The 21,240-nt window shown below is 43.0% G+C and overlaps 1 protein-coding gene across 1 annotated transcript in view; it reads right to left on the bottom strand.

Annotated features, from left to right (window-relative positions):
• The window catches only part of LOC114068280 (protein Wnt-7b), a 75,150-nt gene that overhangs the window by 23,568 nt on the left and 30,342 nt on the right, over nt 1-21,240 (bottom strand). Inside the window, exon 2 of the mRNA XM_027904255.1 lies at nt 11,917-12,143. Coding sequence (XP_027760056.1) covers nt 11,917-12,143 — 227 coding nt within the window. The remainder of the gene's footprint in view (nt 1-11,916; nt 12,144-21,240) is intronic.

Below are 21,240 nucleotides of genomic sequence, written 5' to 3'. Positions count from 1 at the left end.
AATGAGAAACTCACAGTATTTTCTTCAGCACCAGTTTTGTAAAGGAGGACTGACAGGAACCCAGTTGTTACTTTAGAATTTTCTTTAAAGCAAGTAGAGTTGAATGGGAATAGATAACTTCTCATGTTCTACACGTGATAATATACTGATGTCCAGCAAATCTAGTTGAAAGAATCACACAGTTTTGTGACATTGTGAGAAATATGGCAGAAAATATATGATTATTGACGTGTGCTAATCCTTCTCTGAGTATGGGGTACCCCAAATGCTTAGGAATGAGAAGCAGTCAGAGATTAAAACCCACTTTGCTTAGGGAAGTTCACCACCTTTGCCACACAGTGAATACCCTGTGTGTTCTTGCCTGGGACGCTGGCATTGGCAGGTTTCCAAACTACTGCCTTAGACATGGAGATGATCCTTCCCAAATGCGCTGACAGGTACCTGCCCCTGAGAGCCAGAACTGCCCCGAGTGACTGCCCCAGCCAAGCACAAGTGCTCTGTGCTGCCCACTCCTGCTTTGGGCTCCTGCTCCCTGCCCTTCACCATCCCCACTTTCTGCTGCTCCTGGCCCATCTCTTTTTCTTCCCTTCTCCCTTTACATGCACTCATAGGTCTGCTATGCTCTTTCCCACTTCCCCACGGCCCTAACCAGGCAGTTGAAAGGCTTCCATCACGAAGATTGGAAACATATTCCATATTAAATGTAACAGGATAGTATGGCCAGCAGGTCCATGTTTCAAACACATTCAATTTCTGTCACAGCTGAGAATAAACAGCAGGGGAAGCTACTTGATGGGTTGGTGGAGGCTGTGGCTACCCTTTCTTGTGGAACATGTCTCTGTCACTTGCTAAATAGGTGCACCATCTGGTGGTAATTTTGGACTCCCACTTCTTAAATTTCCAAAGAGCAGTGGTGGAGCTATGCCTGTGGTTGCTGCACTTTTATTTTTTTTGCCAGTATCTGTCTGAAAGTCATCAGCTAAGACAACTTTTGTAGGTACTACTGGTGAGTGAGTACTAAGAATAGGTAGGACTTTAAATGAGGATCAAGTTTCTATGTCTGCTGGGTGGGGCAAGTAGGTGTGACTTGAGGAGAGGACCACATGCTGCCCTGAGAAACATACAGAGAGAGGTGGAAAAATTCCATAGACAAACAAAAATTAGGTATTAACAAGCTTCATACCTAATTAGGGAGACTAAGCTCCCAGGACAGGCAACAGGGACAGTCATACAGTCAAATTAAGATCCAAATCACCCCCTGGAAGAGCTTCTTCTCTTCTTTGACCATACAAGGAATACAGGCGGACTAGGTTCCTATCTAAGACATCTCATGCAAATGCCTGGAGTTGTGTGGTATGAAACTAGGCCAAAGGAAAGAAGTGAGGAAGGGGCTCCTCATTTCTCTGCCTTGGTTGTCTGAAGCCCATGAGTTCAGCAGCAGAGAGAAATCACTGCTATGTCTTGTGCCATTGCCCTCAGAAACTGCAAGATTGCACTGGCCGTGTCAGATGGAACTTTGCGTGGAGATCTATTCTGAACAGGATGGGCGGAGGCTGAACCAGACAGAAAATGAGTTTCCACATTTTCATTAAGAAATGAGTGAACAGGTAAAATTAAATCATGATCTGTGAGTAAACCTTCTTCTTTTCGGCGACTTGAAAAGAGCTCTCAAGTCTACAGAAGTTCATTTCACGTCTGCTGAGCTTCTACCTAGAGAAGGCAGTGTCCTCTTCCAGTGCACCAGCGAGGCTTCTGGGGTGAAAGCAAACTACTTAAAGACTCCTCAGCAATCCAAGCCTGTTTGACTGACACTGGTTAAGTCTTAGGAATCATCTTTCTCACAGAATCCCAGAAAACAGAGCCTCTGCAGTAGAGAGAGCATTATAAAGTCGTGTCCTAGAACCACTTCAGGTGGATCTAGGATGGGCAGAAGCACCTATCATCAGCTCAAGCTTGCATGCTGGCTTTCACTATGACTTCTATATTCTGCAAACCACTTGGTTCTGCATGTAAAGTGAAACACTTTTAAAGTCTCTTTAAGAAGACTTAAAATGGAAGGATTAAAGTTTAGCACATATTGGGCAAACAGAGCAGGGCTGAAGTTGTTGGCCAGTTTGAATCCGGAGTGAACTACAACCTTACAACCACAGTTGTAAGTTCATTTTTCTCTTGCTGGCTTACTTTATTTCTCTCATTTCAATTTGTCTCTTCTCTCAGTAACAATAATATTGTACTTTGACGTCAATGAGAAATAAACTGGAGTCATGCAGAATTTAATCCAAGGCTAAAAAGTCAGGCACGATACGCTCGAAGGAAATGTTGTCAATTAGAAAATAAGGTATTTGTCAGATGTAATATTGTGCAATACATCAGCCACTTCATTAGGAAAAGAAATTGCTCGTGACTGGAGGCACGACAGCAACCGGCATGGATCAGTGATCTAAGCCTGGGTGCTGAACGCTTGTTTGCAAAGCAAAATGTGAAGATCAACAAACACTGTGTTTTTCGTAATGTTTGCTCTTGCCTCGCTGTGCATTTCAAGCTTTTCAATTTAGAAACAGATGGTTTACCAAGCAGAATGTATCCCAAAGAACAGAGGAGGAAAGGGAGGGATGCTGCTACATATGTAACTCTGAAGTCTAATGTTATGTTTAGCTGTCCTGCCTGCTGTAGAGGTTGAGCTAGATGACCAAACCTATCATCTGTAATTCTAGGGAAGAGATCTTGACAACACAGTTAACCGCAGTAGTAAAGCTCGGGGAATCTCCCGAGTCATTAGAACCCAAGTTATTGCAGGATCTCCAGGTTGGCTGCACCACCTGTCATCCTTCGTAAAGAACTGCCCCCGCAGTGGCAAGGTCTGGCAGCACCTGCCTGTTTGCCAAGTTGCTCTATACTTAAAAAGTCAGATGTTGTATAGTTGATTGCCAATTAATTAATTGGGTTTTAGCTGAGTCCCTGCTATGAAATTCAGCTTTGCTTTCAACTTCTGCTTGTAACCAAAAGCCAGGAGACTTTTTAGTGGCTCTGGTGAAACCGGTGGCAGAATTTCTCCAACAGTAATAGGACCAGAATTTGCCTCCTGTCATTTTGGGTGAAGGCCAGCACCACTTTATGACTCTAAATGTTATTTGCTTTCCTGTTCTAAGTGTGCATTACGTTGTAAGTCATTGCCCAATAGGACCGAGATGGTAAAGTAACTAATGAGTCAGCCTGCTATGGATCATTTGTACCCAGCAATTTTATTACAAAGTGACACGAAAAAAAAGTGACACTAAATGAGCATTAATGTTCCTTGGAAGTAAGGAAATGCCTAACTTTGGGTTGCTATGCAAAGTTAGCCCTGTGCCCAAATTTCAGTAGAGTATTCAAAAAATAGCAGCCTAGAATTTGCATGCTGTCTTTTCCAAAGGACCTCTGACTCACTCATGCCAAGGCAGACCAGAAAAGCAATATGGAAAATGTTTTCCTGAGTAGCTAAAAGCAAAGTTGAAAGCAAAAAAAAAAAAAAAAGGAAGACTTTTGTTATGACCAGTGCCAAGCAGGTCAGAGTTCCAGCTCATCACAGACTGTGCCTGTAGGGCCCCATGACAAACACCTGTACCTAAAATGTACATGTCAGGCTGATCACAGAATGTCAAAAACTGCGGCTACCCAGCCCTCTCAAAAAACCAAAAAGGTTTCTTTTCCATACTGACACTTAAATGGAGCTATTACATACAGTAGAAAAAGGTCCATTTAGTTTTGAACCATGGCAAGGACCTTCTAAACCCCATCCCATGTCCCTGGAGTGGTTTTTGTGTCATGGTATGTGACGTCTCGCACCAAGCTGTGCTGTGTGTTGTGGAGCCATTCAGCTTGGAACCCCTCAGGACATGGGTTAGCAGAGCTCTTGAGATCCAGACACCTGGCTCTACCCAGGGACAGTTCTCTGCATCCATTTACACCAGTGCACTTCACAAATTTACAGTTAACTGTACTAAGAACCAAAGTGGAGCTGCTCAGAGTCAGATTTATCAGTGTATTTAAGTCTGAAAATGTCTACAGAAAAGCACCTGTTCCAAGAAAAATCTTCATTTTTATATGTACAAATGGAATGAAATAGAAGTTTAAAAAGTTGGCCCTTTCCCTAGAATGGAAATTCCAGATTTCATTCAGGTCAATATCCACCATTTCTCATCCAGTTGCAAGCCACACAGAGTTCACCAAGTAATTGTATTACCATGTTAGTGCTATGTTTGGAATAAGGACATCTGCCTTTTGGAGCAAGTCTGCTGCCAAACAGGTAAATATTTAAATGGCAACAAGAACATTTGGATTTAAAAGAATTTATACTTTTCTTCAAACTCATGATCCTTGAGGGAAAAGAAAACACAACGGAGGTACACTTGAACCAGACAGTAAAACCTTACAAAAAGACTAGGGAGTGCAGAAGATGAATTGGGATATATAAAAATCTATCTATTAATAGCTAGAAAATATTATATGCTAGAAATTACTATATGCTGCAGATTATATATTGTAGACATTTCTTTTATAGGGAGACAAAGAAATAGCGATAATAAAATTAATGTAGCAAAACAATATTTTTTCTAGTAAAGTCAAACAAAAGTTTGTCAGCTCATAATTTACAAATGGCAGTGTCCATTTATGTTTATCTTTTCATCTCTGGTTTACAGCGTGTTTTGAAAACATTACTAAAGCCTCACCAAATCATTATGAGGTTGTGGCATCTCAGAAATTCTGAAAGCACAGAGAAATTATCTCCCACAAATGTTCAAATTAATTCACTAAGCTGGGAATCCTCCATCCTCTCAAAATAGGATGTTTCTTTAATACAACAGTACTTCCTTAGAATAGAAAGATAGTTTTCTTGTTCTAAAAACCTCCAAGAGACAGAAATGTAGAAGAGTCTGAACCTACTGCTCCCCCTCAGTTAAAATAATATAAATTCTTAGCACATTAGTTGTTTCATAACTTTTTTACCGCTCCTTCACAACCTCAGCTACCGCCAGCTGGGAGGTTTATTTTCTTACTCTGGTTTGGGTTACTGTCTTGCTTTGCTACTTGTGACAGCAAAAGCCTTATCCCCCCGCTTCTCCAGTCAGAAAGTATGAAGTGTTTGAATCATCCCTTCGTTTCCTCCAGAGATGATAATGCAAACTGCAATGCCCTCTCTCACACTTCGCCCCATAGCTCCCGGGTTATCACACCCTCTGCCTTTGGGAGGCAGCTCCTGGGACGGTCACTGGCATCCCCGAGCCCTTGGGCAGTAACACAGAGCCCCATCAGCCAGAGCAAATACACTGCAGATCCTCAAGGTTAAGGATATTTTTGTTTCTCCTTCCAGCAACAACATATCGGTTGTGAAAATAACGGCGCGGCTTGAGACATTTTAAGAGGAGGCTTTGCAATGACTGCTCACAGGGTGGTAAATCTTTCCTGCAAAATGAGCACGCTGAGGATGGCCTCAGATTTTGGTTTTTTTTCACTCTTTATCTCCTGTCTCTGCCTGCTGGCCAGTTATCCAGGGATATGGGTGGTAGTTCATTATGCATGTCTTGTTTATTTTTTTTTTCATTCAGGCCTATAATGAGAAAACTCTCCCTCTCTAAATAACCGAGAAATACATCTTGTTATGCATCACTGTGCTTCTGTTAAGGGTTATCCTTGCATAAGCCACAGATCATTAAATTTGCCATGGTATTTATAGTTTAGCTAAATCACACTTGCAAATGCAATGACTCCACATGGCATTTTGGGAGACGGGCATCTGCAGTCACTCCAAGTTGCTGTGTGAGCAACACAGACACATTTTCTATTGGTCTTGCGTTGTGTCCTGGAGCTGCCCGCAGTCCTAGGACAGATTTCAGCTGATTGAATGTATCCTGTGCCCCTCTCTCCTTGGAATCCCAGACAGCCCTCTGCACTAGGAGCTGGAAGCTGATGCCATGGCCTGCAAAGCTATCCCTCGTACTGGAAGGTTTTTTACCCAATTCTAGCACCAACATCCAGTTCAAATTACTGAAAACAAATTTCTTTCTGATCAGTTGCTTGAATGCTCAAAGGACAGGCATTGTTGTCTGGGACCATGCTATACAACAACAAAACCCCCGAAATTCTTCCACATTAGGTCCAAAAGCCACTGTGCAATTGAGGTTCCCAGTGGCTGACAAATGCCTAAACCAATCATAGCACCTACTGCTATGACAAAGATAATTACTGCCTTTCTGTTGGTGAAGTGTGTACCCTGCTCTGTATCATATTTAAAATAATCTAATTCCAACTCATTTTCCCCCTCCAAATCGTTTCCAGCTGTACAATTCCTTTCTTTCCCCCATATTGTTTTTATTGGATATAGCACAAGTCCATAAAGATAGATTTTCCCATAATAAATACACAGATGTTAGAATAATAAACATACGGTCAACCTGATATATGAATATTGCTAAGCATTAACAAATATATAGCAAACAACATAAATTGATTTAAAAAAATAGAAAATGAGAACATAAAGCAGTAGAGAAAGAAATGGCAGGAGGAAAGGAAGGCAAAAAGTGAGCTAGAATTGTACTTACTTTAGCGAACTGTCTGGATTCATTTATGGTTCCCTTTATTGATTTGCTGATAGCATTAAAGCACACTATGGTTGTAAAGCATTCCTAGGAATGCCGCCTGTCTTCATGTATTGGAAGTTTTCTGCTCGCACTGAAAGTCAAGCTTTCCAAGTTGGCCAACTCATACCACACTAGACACTACTGTGCTGGATTAATCTATCTGCCTGGACTTGAATTTCCATATTTGGAGAATAATGAGCCTCTCTACTCCTCCCATTTTTGGTAGGAAGTTTTTATGAACATTTGGCATCTCGGTTAAACCCTCATCACAGCCCAGAATAAAAATGACTGGATTCATATGTGGAATCCAAATTTAATTAAGCCTATATATGGCCTGAACCAGGAATAATTTACTGACTGACACCCCCTCAGCAGGTCTGATAAGATGCCAACCACTTCTCCACGATGCCATCACTTAAAACATCTTCCATGCCCAATTCCCATGTTTTTTCAGACCTGCAACTAAAAGGCTGGGACCCAGAGTGGACTTACAATGTTACCTGTTTCCAGCACAAATAGAGAAAGAATCACTGTTTTTTATGAGTATCTTGCCTTCAGAAGTTGTCCCCCTCCCTTTCCTAGTGCTCTGTTGGTAACTGAAGGTGTTTGTGTGTGGTTTTGAGTGCTTGTGTGTAACTGTGACATTCAACTTCATGTTCTGATTGTGCTTCTCAAAATAACTTGTAAAGTCCTCTTCAGTTAAAAAATCCATGCACAGATTTTGTTAGTCTCTAAAACGGAAGGTGTTTTCTCTCATCCCTCCCCCTTTCTGCCAGGAGAGTGCATCAAAAGTTGAGCCAATGGGAGGTGACAGGAAGCTTCCTAAGATGTTCCTCTACTAAACCTCCTATGGCAAGCAGGGCTGTAGCATCACTTCAGCTGCATCCTTTCAACACACCAGAGAACTGAGGAAAACCCATACAGAAGGGTAGAGATTAAAAAAAAAAAAAACTCCCTTGGTTTTGGTGTTTCCCTGTCAGGTGTCCAGTTCAATCATTTGCCAAGTCACTACACTAATTTGGCACAGCCAAATACTGCTAAATCATGGCCATTTTCCACATCATGAGTCTGAGAGAGGAGACAGCTACAGATCACTTCTGATATCTCGACAGATATATTTTTCAAAACACCTGAATTTAGCACTGGTAACAACTGTCTGTTTATAAGACCTACAGTTTGGAGAATTCCAGTGGAAATGGTAAATGCACAAATAATTAGCCACTACCAAAGACCAACAGTAGGTTTCAATTCCATTACTGATTTGGACTCCACACTCCAGGGCCTGCTCTGCCTGCTCTTTTTGCATGGAGTTCTTTGCTTCCAACTTTGAGAGGGGTGTGTGTGACAGATTGCTCTGCCCATCATGTGGGGGAATAGAGACTGGTCCCCAGTGCTGCAGCTCCTCTGCATCAATAACCTGATAAGACCAGAGGCTTTGCCCATCCAGGTCAGGGTCCTTGCCTTCAAAATGTTAGAAGGCAATTATCTTCCAATGATGATTACCAATTATGACATCTGATAATTCGGTAACCACTTAGTTTTTGAATCCATTTGTTAAAGAAGTAATCTTTGAAGAGGTAATTTGCTGAAGAGGCTTAAAGGAAGAGGAACGAGTGGAGAGTGCGGAAGATTATGTGAGATGCTGGCATGAGAACCAGGGATGAGTGCAGGAAGGTGACACACAGACGTACAGGGACAGGATGAGTGAAGTGAGCACAGGGCTGACTTTGGGGATGGCATGACTATGGGAAAGTTCCCAGTTATAAATGTACCAAAATAAGCTCTATGCAATGCTTGACTAATTCATCCCACGCTACAGCCTTTGTTCATGCTATTAATTTAGATTTCTCTGTCATTTTTTATCTCTGGCTGCTATAAATCTTTCACACCAACATGAATGCCCCATGCCTAACATTATTTCCACAGTTGTTATTCTGTCCTCTGGACTATTTCAAGAGTTTTTAATACAGATTCCATGTACTATACTGGTGGTACAGCCCTCATTCACTGGAGTACCTCTTTGAATCAGTAGCTCATCACCCATCCAGCTGATCTAATAAACTGAGGACTCCCTCTGGCACAGTAGGATCCCCAGGAAGGATCATCTGTCCCTCTGTTGTGCCTTCCAGCTGTTGCTTGGTTGTGGCTGGAAGACCCTCTTAGTTAATGGCCCCTGAGAGGTGGTGGTAGCAACAGAGGCACATCTGTTGGAGAAACCTCACGTTGGGTCAGTCTGGGGGTTTGCTTTGAATTTTGAAGGGGAAGAGTTGCATCAAGATACAAATTAGAATATCCATAATTCTGCACTTGTCAGTGCTAGTGGGACAGTCTTGTCCTAGTGGCTAAAGAGTAACTCCTCTCTCTCCCATGCAGCTAGAGAGCAATGAATACCATATTATCATGGCTTACTTGCCCTCTCCACCCTACGACCTGACTAACTCAAATGTTCATCTCCTTAAGTGGTTCTGGGATGAAGCTTTAATTTGGGATGAACTGAAAAATATGCTTGTCTTTTTTAGTCTTTATCCTTTCTTCAGTCTGTCCAGGCAGAACCAAGTGGCTGATTTAGTGTTTCTACATGTGTCAGACACAGATGTGTTTTGTTACACATGTGAATATTCATGCTTATTCATGCTTACAAGTATTTTGCACCTCTAAGGGGTGGGTTTTTAAACCTTTGTCCCTCTTTTACCGTTTTCCCCCTTGCTAGTGTAATAACTTCCTAACCCTGCCCTTTTCCTAGATACTGACCTCATCATCTCTGGGTGCTACTCTGCTAATAAAAAAATAAAGACATGTGAATTATGGGATCCTTTATAGACCTTTATGGAACTCATCTGGCTCGGCTGGAAGGGGTCATGTAAACCTTCTCCATCCGGTGGAGTCTCTGTGGTTTCACACCCAACAAATGTCAAAGCAGAACTCAGCTGCAACTGCCAAGTTTTGTCTGTGTTTGGGTTAAGCCATAAAAGAACCCACCAAGTTCCACGTCAGTCCTTTCAGACCTGCATGAAAACCACCCAGGTTCGGTGAAGAGGTCAAGAATCTGGTGAACATTTTGGCAAATATGGCTGGAACAGAGGCTCAAGAAAACCGCAATTTTTTCAAACTTGGTACAGCCTGACCAACCTGATCGCTGGTCCATCCTGATGGCAAATAGTTTTTGTTCCTTGTAGCTCTTACTTTGTATGGAAACATTCAGAATAAAAACAAAAGCGCAATTTGTAGCCCTCTTCAGGCATTTGGACTGCACTCCAAGGTTTCTGAGAACAAAAGGACTGTGGTGAAGAGGATTATCACCCACGAGCTGAGGGGAGCTGAGGAGGCACCACTTTTTCAGCTTGAAGAGGAGGGAGAGCAGAAATGGTGGAAAGCCTTTTCACCTGAAAGCTCAGTGATGGCACCAACTCTGGTACAACCCTCCAGGGTGTTCCCCTCAGGACCATGAGGGCTCTCACAGAAGTTAAGCCCCCTGCCTTACCCAAGGTCAGGACATGCCTGCAGGCTTTGGCAGGTGACAACACGGCATGCAAAGGTACAACGGGGCTGTGCTTGGCACCTGTGGGTTTTCTGGCAGCAACATAATTTTGGACATCAGCTGAAGGCAAACAAGCGTAATACCAATCAAGGAGGACCAGACCTGTGCTTCTAATAGTCAAGACAAGTGACTCGAATTTTTTCTGGTTCACCTTCAAAGTTGAAGGTAGAAGTCAAATATCACGTTATTTCCTGTATATGATGTCTTGAGAATGTTTAAAGCCTTCCACTTATACTCTTTCAGAAATAAAAGTTAGGCAAAAAGTATTATCTAAACACAATTAGAAATATCTTAGGACAAATATGGGAAGAGACACACTGATGAGTGTGTTCCTCACCACCAGCTTTTCAGCGTCAAAACTAAATTCTGCCAAACCTTCTTCTGAAGTTCAAAAAATTCAGACTTCTGCCATTGACTTGGTTTGCCAGTTCTTTTTATCATTAGTTTTAGCCCTCTCCACGTCTGCGCTCTGGTGTGGAGTAATGGTCATAGAATATGAGTTTCCCTGTGAATGTAAGTCCATTCCCCTCATGCCAATGGATTTATTCCATTACAGCACTTTACAACCGGGCCCCAGTGCCCTTAGAACACCCAGACCTCTGCCAGATTCTCAGCCTCGGGTGTTCTTTGAAAAAGTATTCAGTTCCCTCCCTGACTGAGATGTCCCTCAGCTTTTGGCCTTCATTTCACAAGAGTCTAAGGGAAAAACCTAAAGCCTTGACCTCTGACGGCCAAAGCACCCTGTAAGTCGGTTCCTCTTTGCTCAGATGAAATTAAATGTTTTGTCTTTTTTTTCCTGCAGTTTCAATGAGATCTTATGTCTCACCATACTCAGTTGTGCGGGAGGCACAAGACTCACCTGAGCCTTGAATTTGAGGGTTGTCACCCAAATTGAAACAGGACACAAGAAGAACAGGCTACAAACCCTCTGAGAAACTGGACGGTATCACAGCAAGAACCACACACACTACAACACAGGACAGCACACACAGCGGGGGTGCTGACTGGGCAGCCCTCGGGGGAGAGAGAAAAGGTCAGGAATAGGCTGAGGATGCCCAGCTGGGTGATGAGGAAAATAATGATCTCAGTGCTGGAAAAAGATATACATGATGTCCTCTATGAAATAATATCAGACATAGGGTAAATGGAAAGTGATTGATTTAACTTCTGCCAGCCAGCAGCTTGTCAGGCCAAGGTCCTGTATTATTTTCTTTGAATAGGTTTCCTGCCTCCAATCACTTGCAGTATTTTCTTTCCAGTATGATAACAACACTAAAATGTATCACTGCCACATATTGGAAGGCCAGTGCAGTATGCACAGTATTTCCATCAATTATTTGGGACCCTCCCATTACTTACGCTTTTGGGAAGTCTGCAGAGGGATTTTTCTGAGCTGATTTTATTTCCCTTTTGATTTGCCATATTATGCACCCCACAGTTATCATGGCAACCTCTAACAAGACAACATTTGGAGATATTTTTTCACGGCCTTGATGGATGGCTGTGCAGGGACCTGGGCCACCGCTGGGTATGAAGTTGCACAGATATGAGTGACTTCATCTACAGGTCACTAGAGATTTCATGGCCCTTGCCAGTTGCTTTTCAACATGCAGACCACGGTTGCTCTGCAGCATCACCGCTGAACTCTCACAGGCAGATCACGGAGGGTTATAAAGCTTCGCGGGAGCACAGCGAGAAAGGTAAAAGCAAACCAGCCCCCACCAGCCCATCCCTGCAGCACCACAGGAGAGACACCCTTACCTACTCGGAGCTCTTGTCCAAAGACTGTTTTCTCTCCCAGGGCAGAGCAGTTCCACCTCCCGTAGCGGAACTGGTACTGGCACTCATTGATGCCCATCTGCGCCCCCTCCCCGATCACGATGATGGCATCGGGGCGGCTCTGGCAGATCGCACGCTGCCGGGGGGCCAGGCCGGGGATCTTGTTGCAGATTATGTTGGCTCCTAAAGCCACCACGGATGACAAAGCTCTGAGGAGAAAAAGCAGAAAGGCACATTATAACCAAGCTTGAGGTTGCTGGTTGGATTTGCCACGTGCTGCTGAGTGGCTGGCAAGGTGTGGGTTGGAGGGTGGGTTCTTTGTGCCAGCTTATCCCAGTGTCTCTGGTCTAGTAAAAGAGGTTGGAAATGTTGAGGTAACTCCTGATCAGATTCGTGCCAGAAAAAACAAACAAATGGAATTTTGTCGCTTTTGCTTCCAGAGCCATCAATTCATTAGATGTGGAAAGCAAGACTTATTTAAAAACAAAAAATAGTGATAATTGATTATCCACAAATCTCTGAAACTCATGTCTGCTTTGAATGTAGATTCAGGCTCAGTGTTTTAGTTACTTCAGCCAGTTCATCCATCCCTCATTGGAAACTGTTAAGCACAATTTAGAGAATGCTTGACTCTACTAACTCTCTTGCCCATTATTACACTCAGGTTATTGAATGATTAATGAAGTTCACCAGCGTAACTGTGCTTTTAGATCTGGCAAACATCATGGTGCACATAGGAATGATCATTAATATGTGCCATCCAGACTAGAAACATTTGCAGATCTCATTCTTCAAGTATATTTTCAGAATTCGTTATAAGGTTTGCATATAACTTGCACCTGCCATATGTTTTCACTTTAGCATGTTTATTTTTCATTTTTTCAGCTCACTTTTCAACATCTTCACTGGCTCATTTTTCAACATCTTTACAGGCTGCATTTTAAATGCTAATATTTGGGGGAAAAAACTAAGACAACAAGGGTGCACCTTGGGTCACATCTGCCAGGTACCAGCCAGCCCCACGCGGAGATGCTTGAACTGGGTCTGCACAAGTCAACAACGGCACAGAACAGCCTGGAATAGCCCCTGCCCTGCTGCCTTTGAGGGCAAACCAGGGTGCTGAGTCTCACTGCTTCCTTTAAGGAAGTATCCCCACAAGCCCTTTCCTCTTTTAGCTTGGTATTGGATCATCTGGGTCATTTCCTTTTCCCACCGAATGCCTCCGTAATGCCAGATCACGCTGCAGCAGCCTGGCTTTAAGTGGAGTTCCACAGTAACAGTCACCACATCTAAACAGGTCAGTAACAGGACACAGATCAACCTCCCCAGTGTCTTCCTTTCCATTTTGAACACCAGCCTAAGCCTTTCTTCTTAGTGTTAAAAACTTCCCACTGGAAATGCTCCTTTTGGAAAAATGGTGACGAAGCAAAATTAAAGAATTTTGTAGGAATTTATCAACTTCATCACAAAGGTAACTGCAAAATTACACAAATGCTGTATTTCAGTGAAATCAGAGTGTTTCATTTTGCCATCTCAATAAACTACAGCAAAGGCAGAGCAAAAAGGGTGGAGAATTCTTTCCTGGGCAAGATGACATATTGCTGTTACTGTGGAATGGGAATTCCATCCTGATTCACCCTGCCTATAACAGGCATTTGTGCATCTTTTCCAAAGTTAGCAATCCACGAGAATGTGCCAATTGTGTTTTTTTATCTCTGGCTTGCAGGGGGTTAGAGACATGGAGCCCAGGTATCACAAACCCAGAGAGCATCCCTGTGGTGCTGCCTACTTAACAAAAATGGGAACAAAATGCAGTTGCAGCTCTGACCACTTGCAGTGTTTGGAGCAGGAGCATTCAGGCCTGTAGCTTTAATCCCTGTTCCTGTGGGTACTGAGCAACAATGGGAGCATCAATTGGAACCAGAGAGTCACCAAGATTCATGAAGGTTTTGAGCTAAGGTTTTGTTTCTGGCAGAAAGTGTTTCTCCACTTTAAAAAATGAATAAAATATCTAAATTATGATGTCTTTAAATCAGGACTTCCCAAGAGAGATGATAATCTTAAAAAAAAATATTAAGAATTGGATGTAGAGATAAGATTCTCTTTGCAATGGCTTATGACCTTTATGATCTTTATCTGACAGTCCTTGATTCACTGAGGCTATGCCATCACCTTACTAGCAAAAATTATATATGAAAATTGGTTGTATATGTGATATAAATATTTTTTAAAATATTAAAACCTGATAAAAACAATTAGAAACTTCCTGACATCATTTTTTTCAAACTGGTGAGCCTCCACAGTTTCCACTATTATCTCAAGTTAGTTGAGCAGCAAAACCTTATGACTTTCAAAACAAAAGAAAGCAAGAAAAAGTTGGCCACAGCATCTAACCCACGTATAATTTTCAGTTTAGTTGCTTCCTCCATACACATCACTACTGTCTCATAATTAGGTTAAAGAGTGTATTCTTTGGTCTCCCATTGTTTTTGGAGCAGGCCTTGGTCAAAGTATTTTAATACAGCGGGTCATTTTATTCATCCAGAAAATAAGCATGATCATATCTGCCCCAGAAGGTATTGTGAGGATATTGTCATTATTATGTGTTTGTAAAGTGTATTAAAACAATTAAACTGCAATTATTGGGGGGGGAGGGTCTTAGTTTTTCTATTATTACTTCCAGGAACTTCCCCCTCTCTGGCCTGAACTTACCAGCATATTCCCTCAGACTTGTTTAGCCTACTTTTAAATTGTTACTACCATTTCAGTGCCAAAAAAAAAAAGCTGAATCATGAAACTGAGGTTTTGGAAAACATTATTTATATTAAAGAAATGCACCCAACAGCATTTCAAGCTTCCTCTCCTCTGCTCCTGCGGCATCCCTCAGTGTGTGCCTCCCTCACACACTGCAGGGCTGTGCTGTCCCCCTGCCCCTCAGCAGGTTGGAGGAGACACTATTTTTTTTTTTTTTTTACAAAATGGAGAATGTTTCACTTTTTAGTTGTCAAAAGGCAGATCCCCACGCCGCATTTTGGCGTCTTCTTCCATCTAATCTTTCTCTGCAGTGCAAAATTCCTCGATTCTTATCGCCCGAAACTCCCGAGTGCAGCCCCTTTGTGACGATTCCTGGTGCCTTTACAGTGATTGTGCCCATCCCACACCAGGCAGCCCCACAGCTCCTCTTGGGTCCCCCTTGGGGGTCACCCAGTTCAACACCATCCACACAGTTTATCCAGCTAAGCAGAGCTACTGCAGTAATGTCACAGTTCCCAAGGCACTGCCTTTAGTGTCTGACACACGCAGAGTCTTCGCCTTTGTCATTAATCCAAGGGAAAAAGCAGCACTGGAATTGAGCAATGGTTATAAACAGAGTTACACCCAAATCAGAAAAAAAAAAAAAAAGAACCAAACACGGAATTGGGCTTGGATAGGACCTTGCAGTTCAAACTTCCATCAAACTAAACCTGAGGAACAAGGTTTTGGAAGGCCTGGTTTCTGCATCAGGATCCTGAAACATCAAGTTTTTCATCCTTTGAAAGAATCCCTGAGACTGTCACAGCAAGCAGAAGTTTGTGGCAGTGGGAAACAAGTTCCAGCTTATTTTCTGAAATAATGCTTGTTTACTTATGCTAACACAGACAAATCCTGTCACTAAAAAAGAAAATTCTCCCTCAAAATATATTTCCTGTTATGGCTATACCTTCCCTCCAGGACCTAAACAAGTCCAGCTTCCCTTTTCACACAGCAAAATGAAAATTATTATATATTTCAAGCAACTCATAAAAGTAAAGGTCTTTGAAACACTTCAGAATTAAACACTAGGACCTAAAATCATGTGACTTTTAAGAATGTAAAATATAATTCAATACTGCTGGTTGGAAGAGAAATGTTTCACTCATAGTTTGCTTTCTTGAGTCTCAATTTTATATTTGCAGATGTAAGTATTCGTTTAACTTGAACACGAGTAATTTCAATTATTTCAAGTGTTATTATGTCCTTGCAACTTCACATTTAGGAAGGTCATCACATAAGTATTTTATAGAGAGTCTTAGAGTCTTTACACGAGTGGAAAATATATAAAGTAAATTCTGATCACATGAGGAAAAAATCTAATTTTTATTCTTGTAATCTGAATTCTGATAAAATGATGAAACAGAACTGTGTGCTTATACACGAAGAGCAGAAAATAGCCAGTCCTTGGAGATGTCCCCAAGCAGGGGGACAGGCAGCCTTCCTGCGACCCCCAGACAGGCACCCGAGGGGCACTGTGATCCCACCCGACCTGCTGCTTGTATTCCCCTGGAGCTGCTGCTGGGCAGGGCTTGTTTCCCGCAGGGAATGCAGGGATTCGGCTCACGCCTTCCGTGAACGCCAATGGAGCTGCGCAGCCCAAACCCGGGCACTGCACCCAAAACTTGCCCCCCTGCCTGACGGAAAATCCTCACAAGGGGCTCTTTGTTAGGAGGAATCACCGAGGCGTGTTGTGGTGACGCTGCGACACATCTGAAACTGGACACCCCCGCCAAATGGGGCACTTCATTAGCAATTCCTAAGTCAATATTTTGACCGTGTATCGGTTGCAGAAATTGGCAGGAGCGTCCCGGGCTCTGAATGGCATCTGCAGACGTTTAGGCTTTCAGTTTTGTTTTGCACCCCTGGCTTTAGGAAATCCTTGTTCCGCGCGTGTGTTATTGAAAGGCAGATGCAGGAGGGCTGCTGGCACAGCCCTGGGGTGCTTTCCCTGCTGCTGCAGCTCCCAGGCAAGCCTTTGGACCTGGGGGCTGTGGACAGCAACGTGTTTGCTCCCTTCAGCTGGAAGTGAGGGGTTTCTTGGAGGGAATCACCCAAAAGAAGTGCCTGATGGGTGATGTAGTTCAGTTGTTGGCACGGTCAAGAACGAAAGTGGTGGGATAAGTGGGAAGAGGGATGACTCACACAAGGACAGAGCTTGAGAGAGGAGTGAGAGCGAGGACCTAATCCCTATAATGCCCGAGTGCTGGGAGGAACATCGGCAAAGCCTTGGATCCACAGCCTCACCCTCCTGCCTGCCGGGAGGGACGGGATGGATGCTGGGAAGCCAGCAGGGAATTATCTGGCCTTAGCAGGAAGAAGGGTCGATACTGACTCACAGGGAGATGTGCACAGGCCACAGCCTCTCGAGAATTCTCGCTGTTCATTCCAAAGCAAGGGAAAGCTAAAGCACCTGCATCTCAGGAGCAGTTCTGGCATGATGGCACTTGGGAGTTATCGCCCGAAAACGACACCCCTGTCTGCTTTTAACTAGACTGTATCTTATTTGCTGCATGACTGGTCCACTGCAATAACTTTTATTAATCAGCCAGTGAGGCAACACTTGATAGCAGGATATCTTGAAGACTGTTACATCTGTAGTTTACCTGGGTTCAATTTTTTTTTCCACAAAGAAAGGCTCCTGGAGAACAGAAAAGCCTCACTTGCCTCGTTGTGTCCTATTGTAAAGACCACACCAGCAAATTCACATTTACAGTGGACATTCATTGCCTTCCAGCAGGCATTTGGAATTTCTCATGGCAAACTACTGTATAACAAGGTTTTTCTTTCTTGTCTCCAATCCCTTTACTCTAGGGGCATCTTGTTATATGGTGGAAAACATATCTTGTAGATATAAAAATTAATAAAATAGGATGTTAAAATATCTGAAGTGTGGGAAATAATGATTCCAAAGCAATTAGGGTTTCAAGTAGTGTTTGGTTTGCTAAACCAGAGAAAACTGATAGGCCTGTATTGGAAGCTGCAGGAAGGCAGCAGTTCTTCTGGCAGGCACGGGGCAGTTCACAAGGCTGGAATATTCCTGTTTTGGTCTTGTCAGTGGTGAGGGTGGTGAATGGCATAATTGAACTTATCTGAGTAGACCTAATGAAGAATGGTGTTGATAAAAAATGGTTTTGATTCCTTTAATGAACAGAACTTTATCAGACCTAGAAATCCAAGTGAAACGCTTCTGTTTCATACAATTTTTTTCTTATGTCTCTCTAAGCGCAGTTAGCAGAGCCTGTCTGTTCAGCTCTGCAGACATGCACATTGCAAAGTACCAGCAGTGTCCCCCAGCAGCTCCTCCAAAGCCCATTCCTGAACACCAAGACACCTGGTGATCAACCCACGCTTGGAACTGATGTTGAGGGTCTGGCATTTGCCTCCCCCCCCAACTGTGCTTTTCTTCAGCGCAAGAAGAAGTCAGGCTGATACCTGAGAGGGAGAAAGGCTGTTTGTGGAATACCACCCCACCACCTACCTTGCAGCATAGCTGGGCTGGGGTACTGATTTCCCCTGGGGGGAAATGTGGCTTTGAAACACCAAAATGGCAGGAAGAGATAAACCACAGATTTTCTGTGTCACCACAAAAACCATTCTGTGTCATGGAGAAATGAAGATTTCACACATCAACAGGTAAAATGCAGGGTTTTGTTGGTTTTCATATAGCAAATAAGAATGAATAAACTTTCTCCATCACACATGACATGTGCATAGGTACTGGAATTTTCCAAATTTTGTCGATTTCGAGCCTTAATTAAACTTAACTGAAGTGCATGTTTTGGCTCAGTCCAAAGTTTAGCAGTCTGTTCTCGCTTGTGACAAGGTTGAAAGGAGAAGAGAAAGGGGAAGTCCTGCAGGCAAAGTCCAAGATTTAGCAAGACTGTTAATTTAGCAAGACTGCTTAATTTGTGAGATCTGGTGAAAGTGTGTCACAGTCTCATCAGACCTTCAGACCTGTACCTAGAGGTTGGACATTCCTGTAAAATGCTGCAGTCTGAGAAAGCCTCAAGTGGGGAAAAAAAGCGGGGAATGCCCCAGAAACTGCAGAATATAAAAGATACACTTCCTCTGCAGATTTCCAAGCATTGAGAACATTATTGTATGCAGCATGTGGGCTTTCTGCAAACAGCAAGTCTCTGTTTTATAATCAGAACTGTCAACGCTGGCACAAAACAATGTGACACCCAACAGGGCTATCCATGAATTTCTAAGGTTTCTTTCAGCTGCTTATTTCAAAATTTTAACTTTGAGTGATGTAAGAGCCCTGGTAAACCACACAGTAACTTTTCTAGCTCCCTGGCTCATTGAGCTTATTCCAGGTGTTCAGAAGGATTAGCAAAAGCCATTTTGAGTTGTTTTTCCAGAGGGAGTTTCTAAGTTTGGTAGGCAGCCATAAAAATTGTGCATCTGTGTTATTATCCCAGTGGCCCGTGCTGGGTGTGTCCCTGGTATTTTGCAAATCGCTATGAGCTTGTGAAAGCAGCTGGATGAAATACTTCTCCCTCTAAAATCCTCTCTCAAAGGATCCCACACACACTGTCAATCACACACATGCAGGCATTTACCTGCCTTTTTGTTACGTGGCACATTGACCCCAATTTAGCTGCTTCTTGCCTTCAAACTGAAGATGCTGCTGCCTCAGTTCTCTTTCTAAATCTAATAATTCGAAAAAATCCCTTTATGGCCATGCAATACAGAGAGTGGAGAGATCTACGGAGGTGAGAGATATGGGCTGTTTGGGAGGCACAGCCGAGCCCACAGAGGTGATACCGAATCAGCTGCAGTCGTGTGCCATCTGCAGGGTCTGGAGGCAGATGCTGTGGCACTCACAGTGTGAGCCAGCGAGCACCCAGGCCAGGTTAAGCCTGGCTTAACAGCTATATCTGAGCCACAGTCAAGTCTTCATCTCCTGCCAGCCCCACACTCACATAAATCCTTCTTCGTTGCTAACAAATACTTACTCTCATTTTTCCCCCCCAAAGCTGTCATTCTTTTGCCACCAATTTTTTTAACTTTTTACCCTCAAGTGCCACACAAATTAATAGAGAAGTGCAGCCTTTGTGTCTGAACTGCATTTAACTGTTCTATAAAAGAAAAACTTAAGCTACCAACAGCATCATAGACTGTTAGGTTTTGGTTTCATTGCACTTCAGACAATCAGAGCAGCTGCACAGGGGAATTGCTGTAACTGGAGATCCCTGAACTAGGAGAAATGAGATGGCATCACTTCCAGCCTTACTGGGTCAGTAGTGTCTCCAGACAAAGCCAGAGAAGTTTTGCTGTAAGGCAGGACATGTGCTGGTGGAAAAGCATCTTTCAGTTGCAGGCTGAAATGCCATCACCCTGTTTTAATTTCCAGGCACTCTGGACACTCAGGGGGCCCCAGGAGTGAATATTAACAGTTCAAATCATGAGATGCTTCTAAATTTTCTGTAATTTACAGATTTTCTAGAGAAAACTTTCTATCTGATAAACAGCTCTAGAGTTAAACCAGTGTTTACTTTTTTTTTTTTATCCAACTTCTGAGCATTTCATTCCCAGTAAAAATCAAAATGCCTGATTTTATTGGATTACCAGTGCATTATTCCATCAAAGTGAATCCCTAAACTCCAGTTTCTCTAGCTCACACACAAAGGATTTGTGCCACATCCTCCACTTTTCCTAGCATAAGCCGTAGGATCCAGGATGAAAGTTTACTGCCGTGGCAAAACAAACATGTAGCATGGGAAAAACACCACTGTAAACTAAAACTGAGTGGAAGCTGAAAGCCCAAAGCAACTTTGAGGGCTGGGTTTTGGGTTCTTTGGATGTTTAATCCCCAGAATGGCTCCATTTTTTTTGTCCAAATTGTTCACCCAGGTCTAATGACCATTGAACAGTCTGGCAGGCACTACACATGGGATGGGATTAGGGGGTCATGGGTTCAGTCCGTAAGTAGGACCACTCACCCCTGTCACAAATCTACTCAGTTGACAGACAATTCTTTGTGATGAGCTGGCCACCCATTTGGAGGGGCAACAGAATTCTCACTTATTTTGAAAATTTGACCGTGAGACACAAACTGCCTTTCTGTTTGGGGAAGCCCACCCCACAGACACCCAGGGAAAAAAATCACAGTTCTTGCTGTTCAGAATCCGTCCTCCCAGGGCTCTTCCTGCGGTGCCTAGTGTTGTCCAGGCTGAGTGCCTTTATTCTGTCTTCTCATGTGTTCTAAAAAAAGCTTACAGAAAGCTAAAATTCTTTATTTTAAAGGGAAAACTAGTTGCACTGAGTGAACAACATATGTATTTGTTAAGTAAGTTTAATAAAAAGAATGCTTTGAATGCTTTCGGGGAAAAAAAAATAATACCTTAATGCCATGTCTTAAAGTATGCTCTAGACCTCTCCTAAGCATCTTGTTTGTTATGCTTCAAAACTTCCTGTCACCAGAAAGGAAAAAAAAAAATCCACAGCATTCCTTCTGTCTTACAGAAACACGAGAGTAAGAAAATCGCCCCTTTGGGGTTTTTTGTT

Source organism: Empidonax traillii, unplaced genomic scaffold, assembly GCF_003031625.1.
Source record: "Empidonax traillii isolate 1590-97213 ecotype Southwest subspecies unplaced genomic scaffold, ASM303162v1 scaffold1028:size206112, whole genome shotgun sequence".
In the NCBI taxonomy this organism is placed as follows: Eukaryota; Metazoa; Chordata; class Aves; order Passeriformes; family Tyrannidae; genus Empidonax; species Empidonax traillii.
The sequence above is the reverse complement of the archived record's forward strand: the minus strand, read 5'-3'. Positions and strand labels throughout refer to the sequence as shown.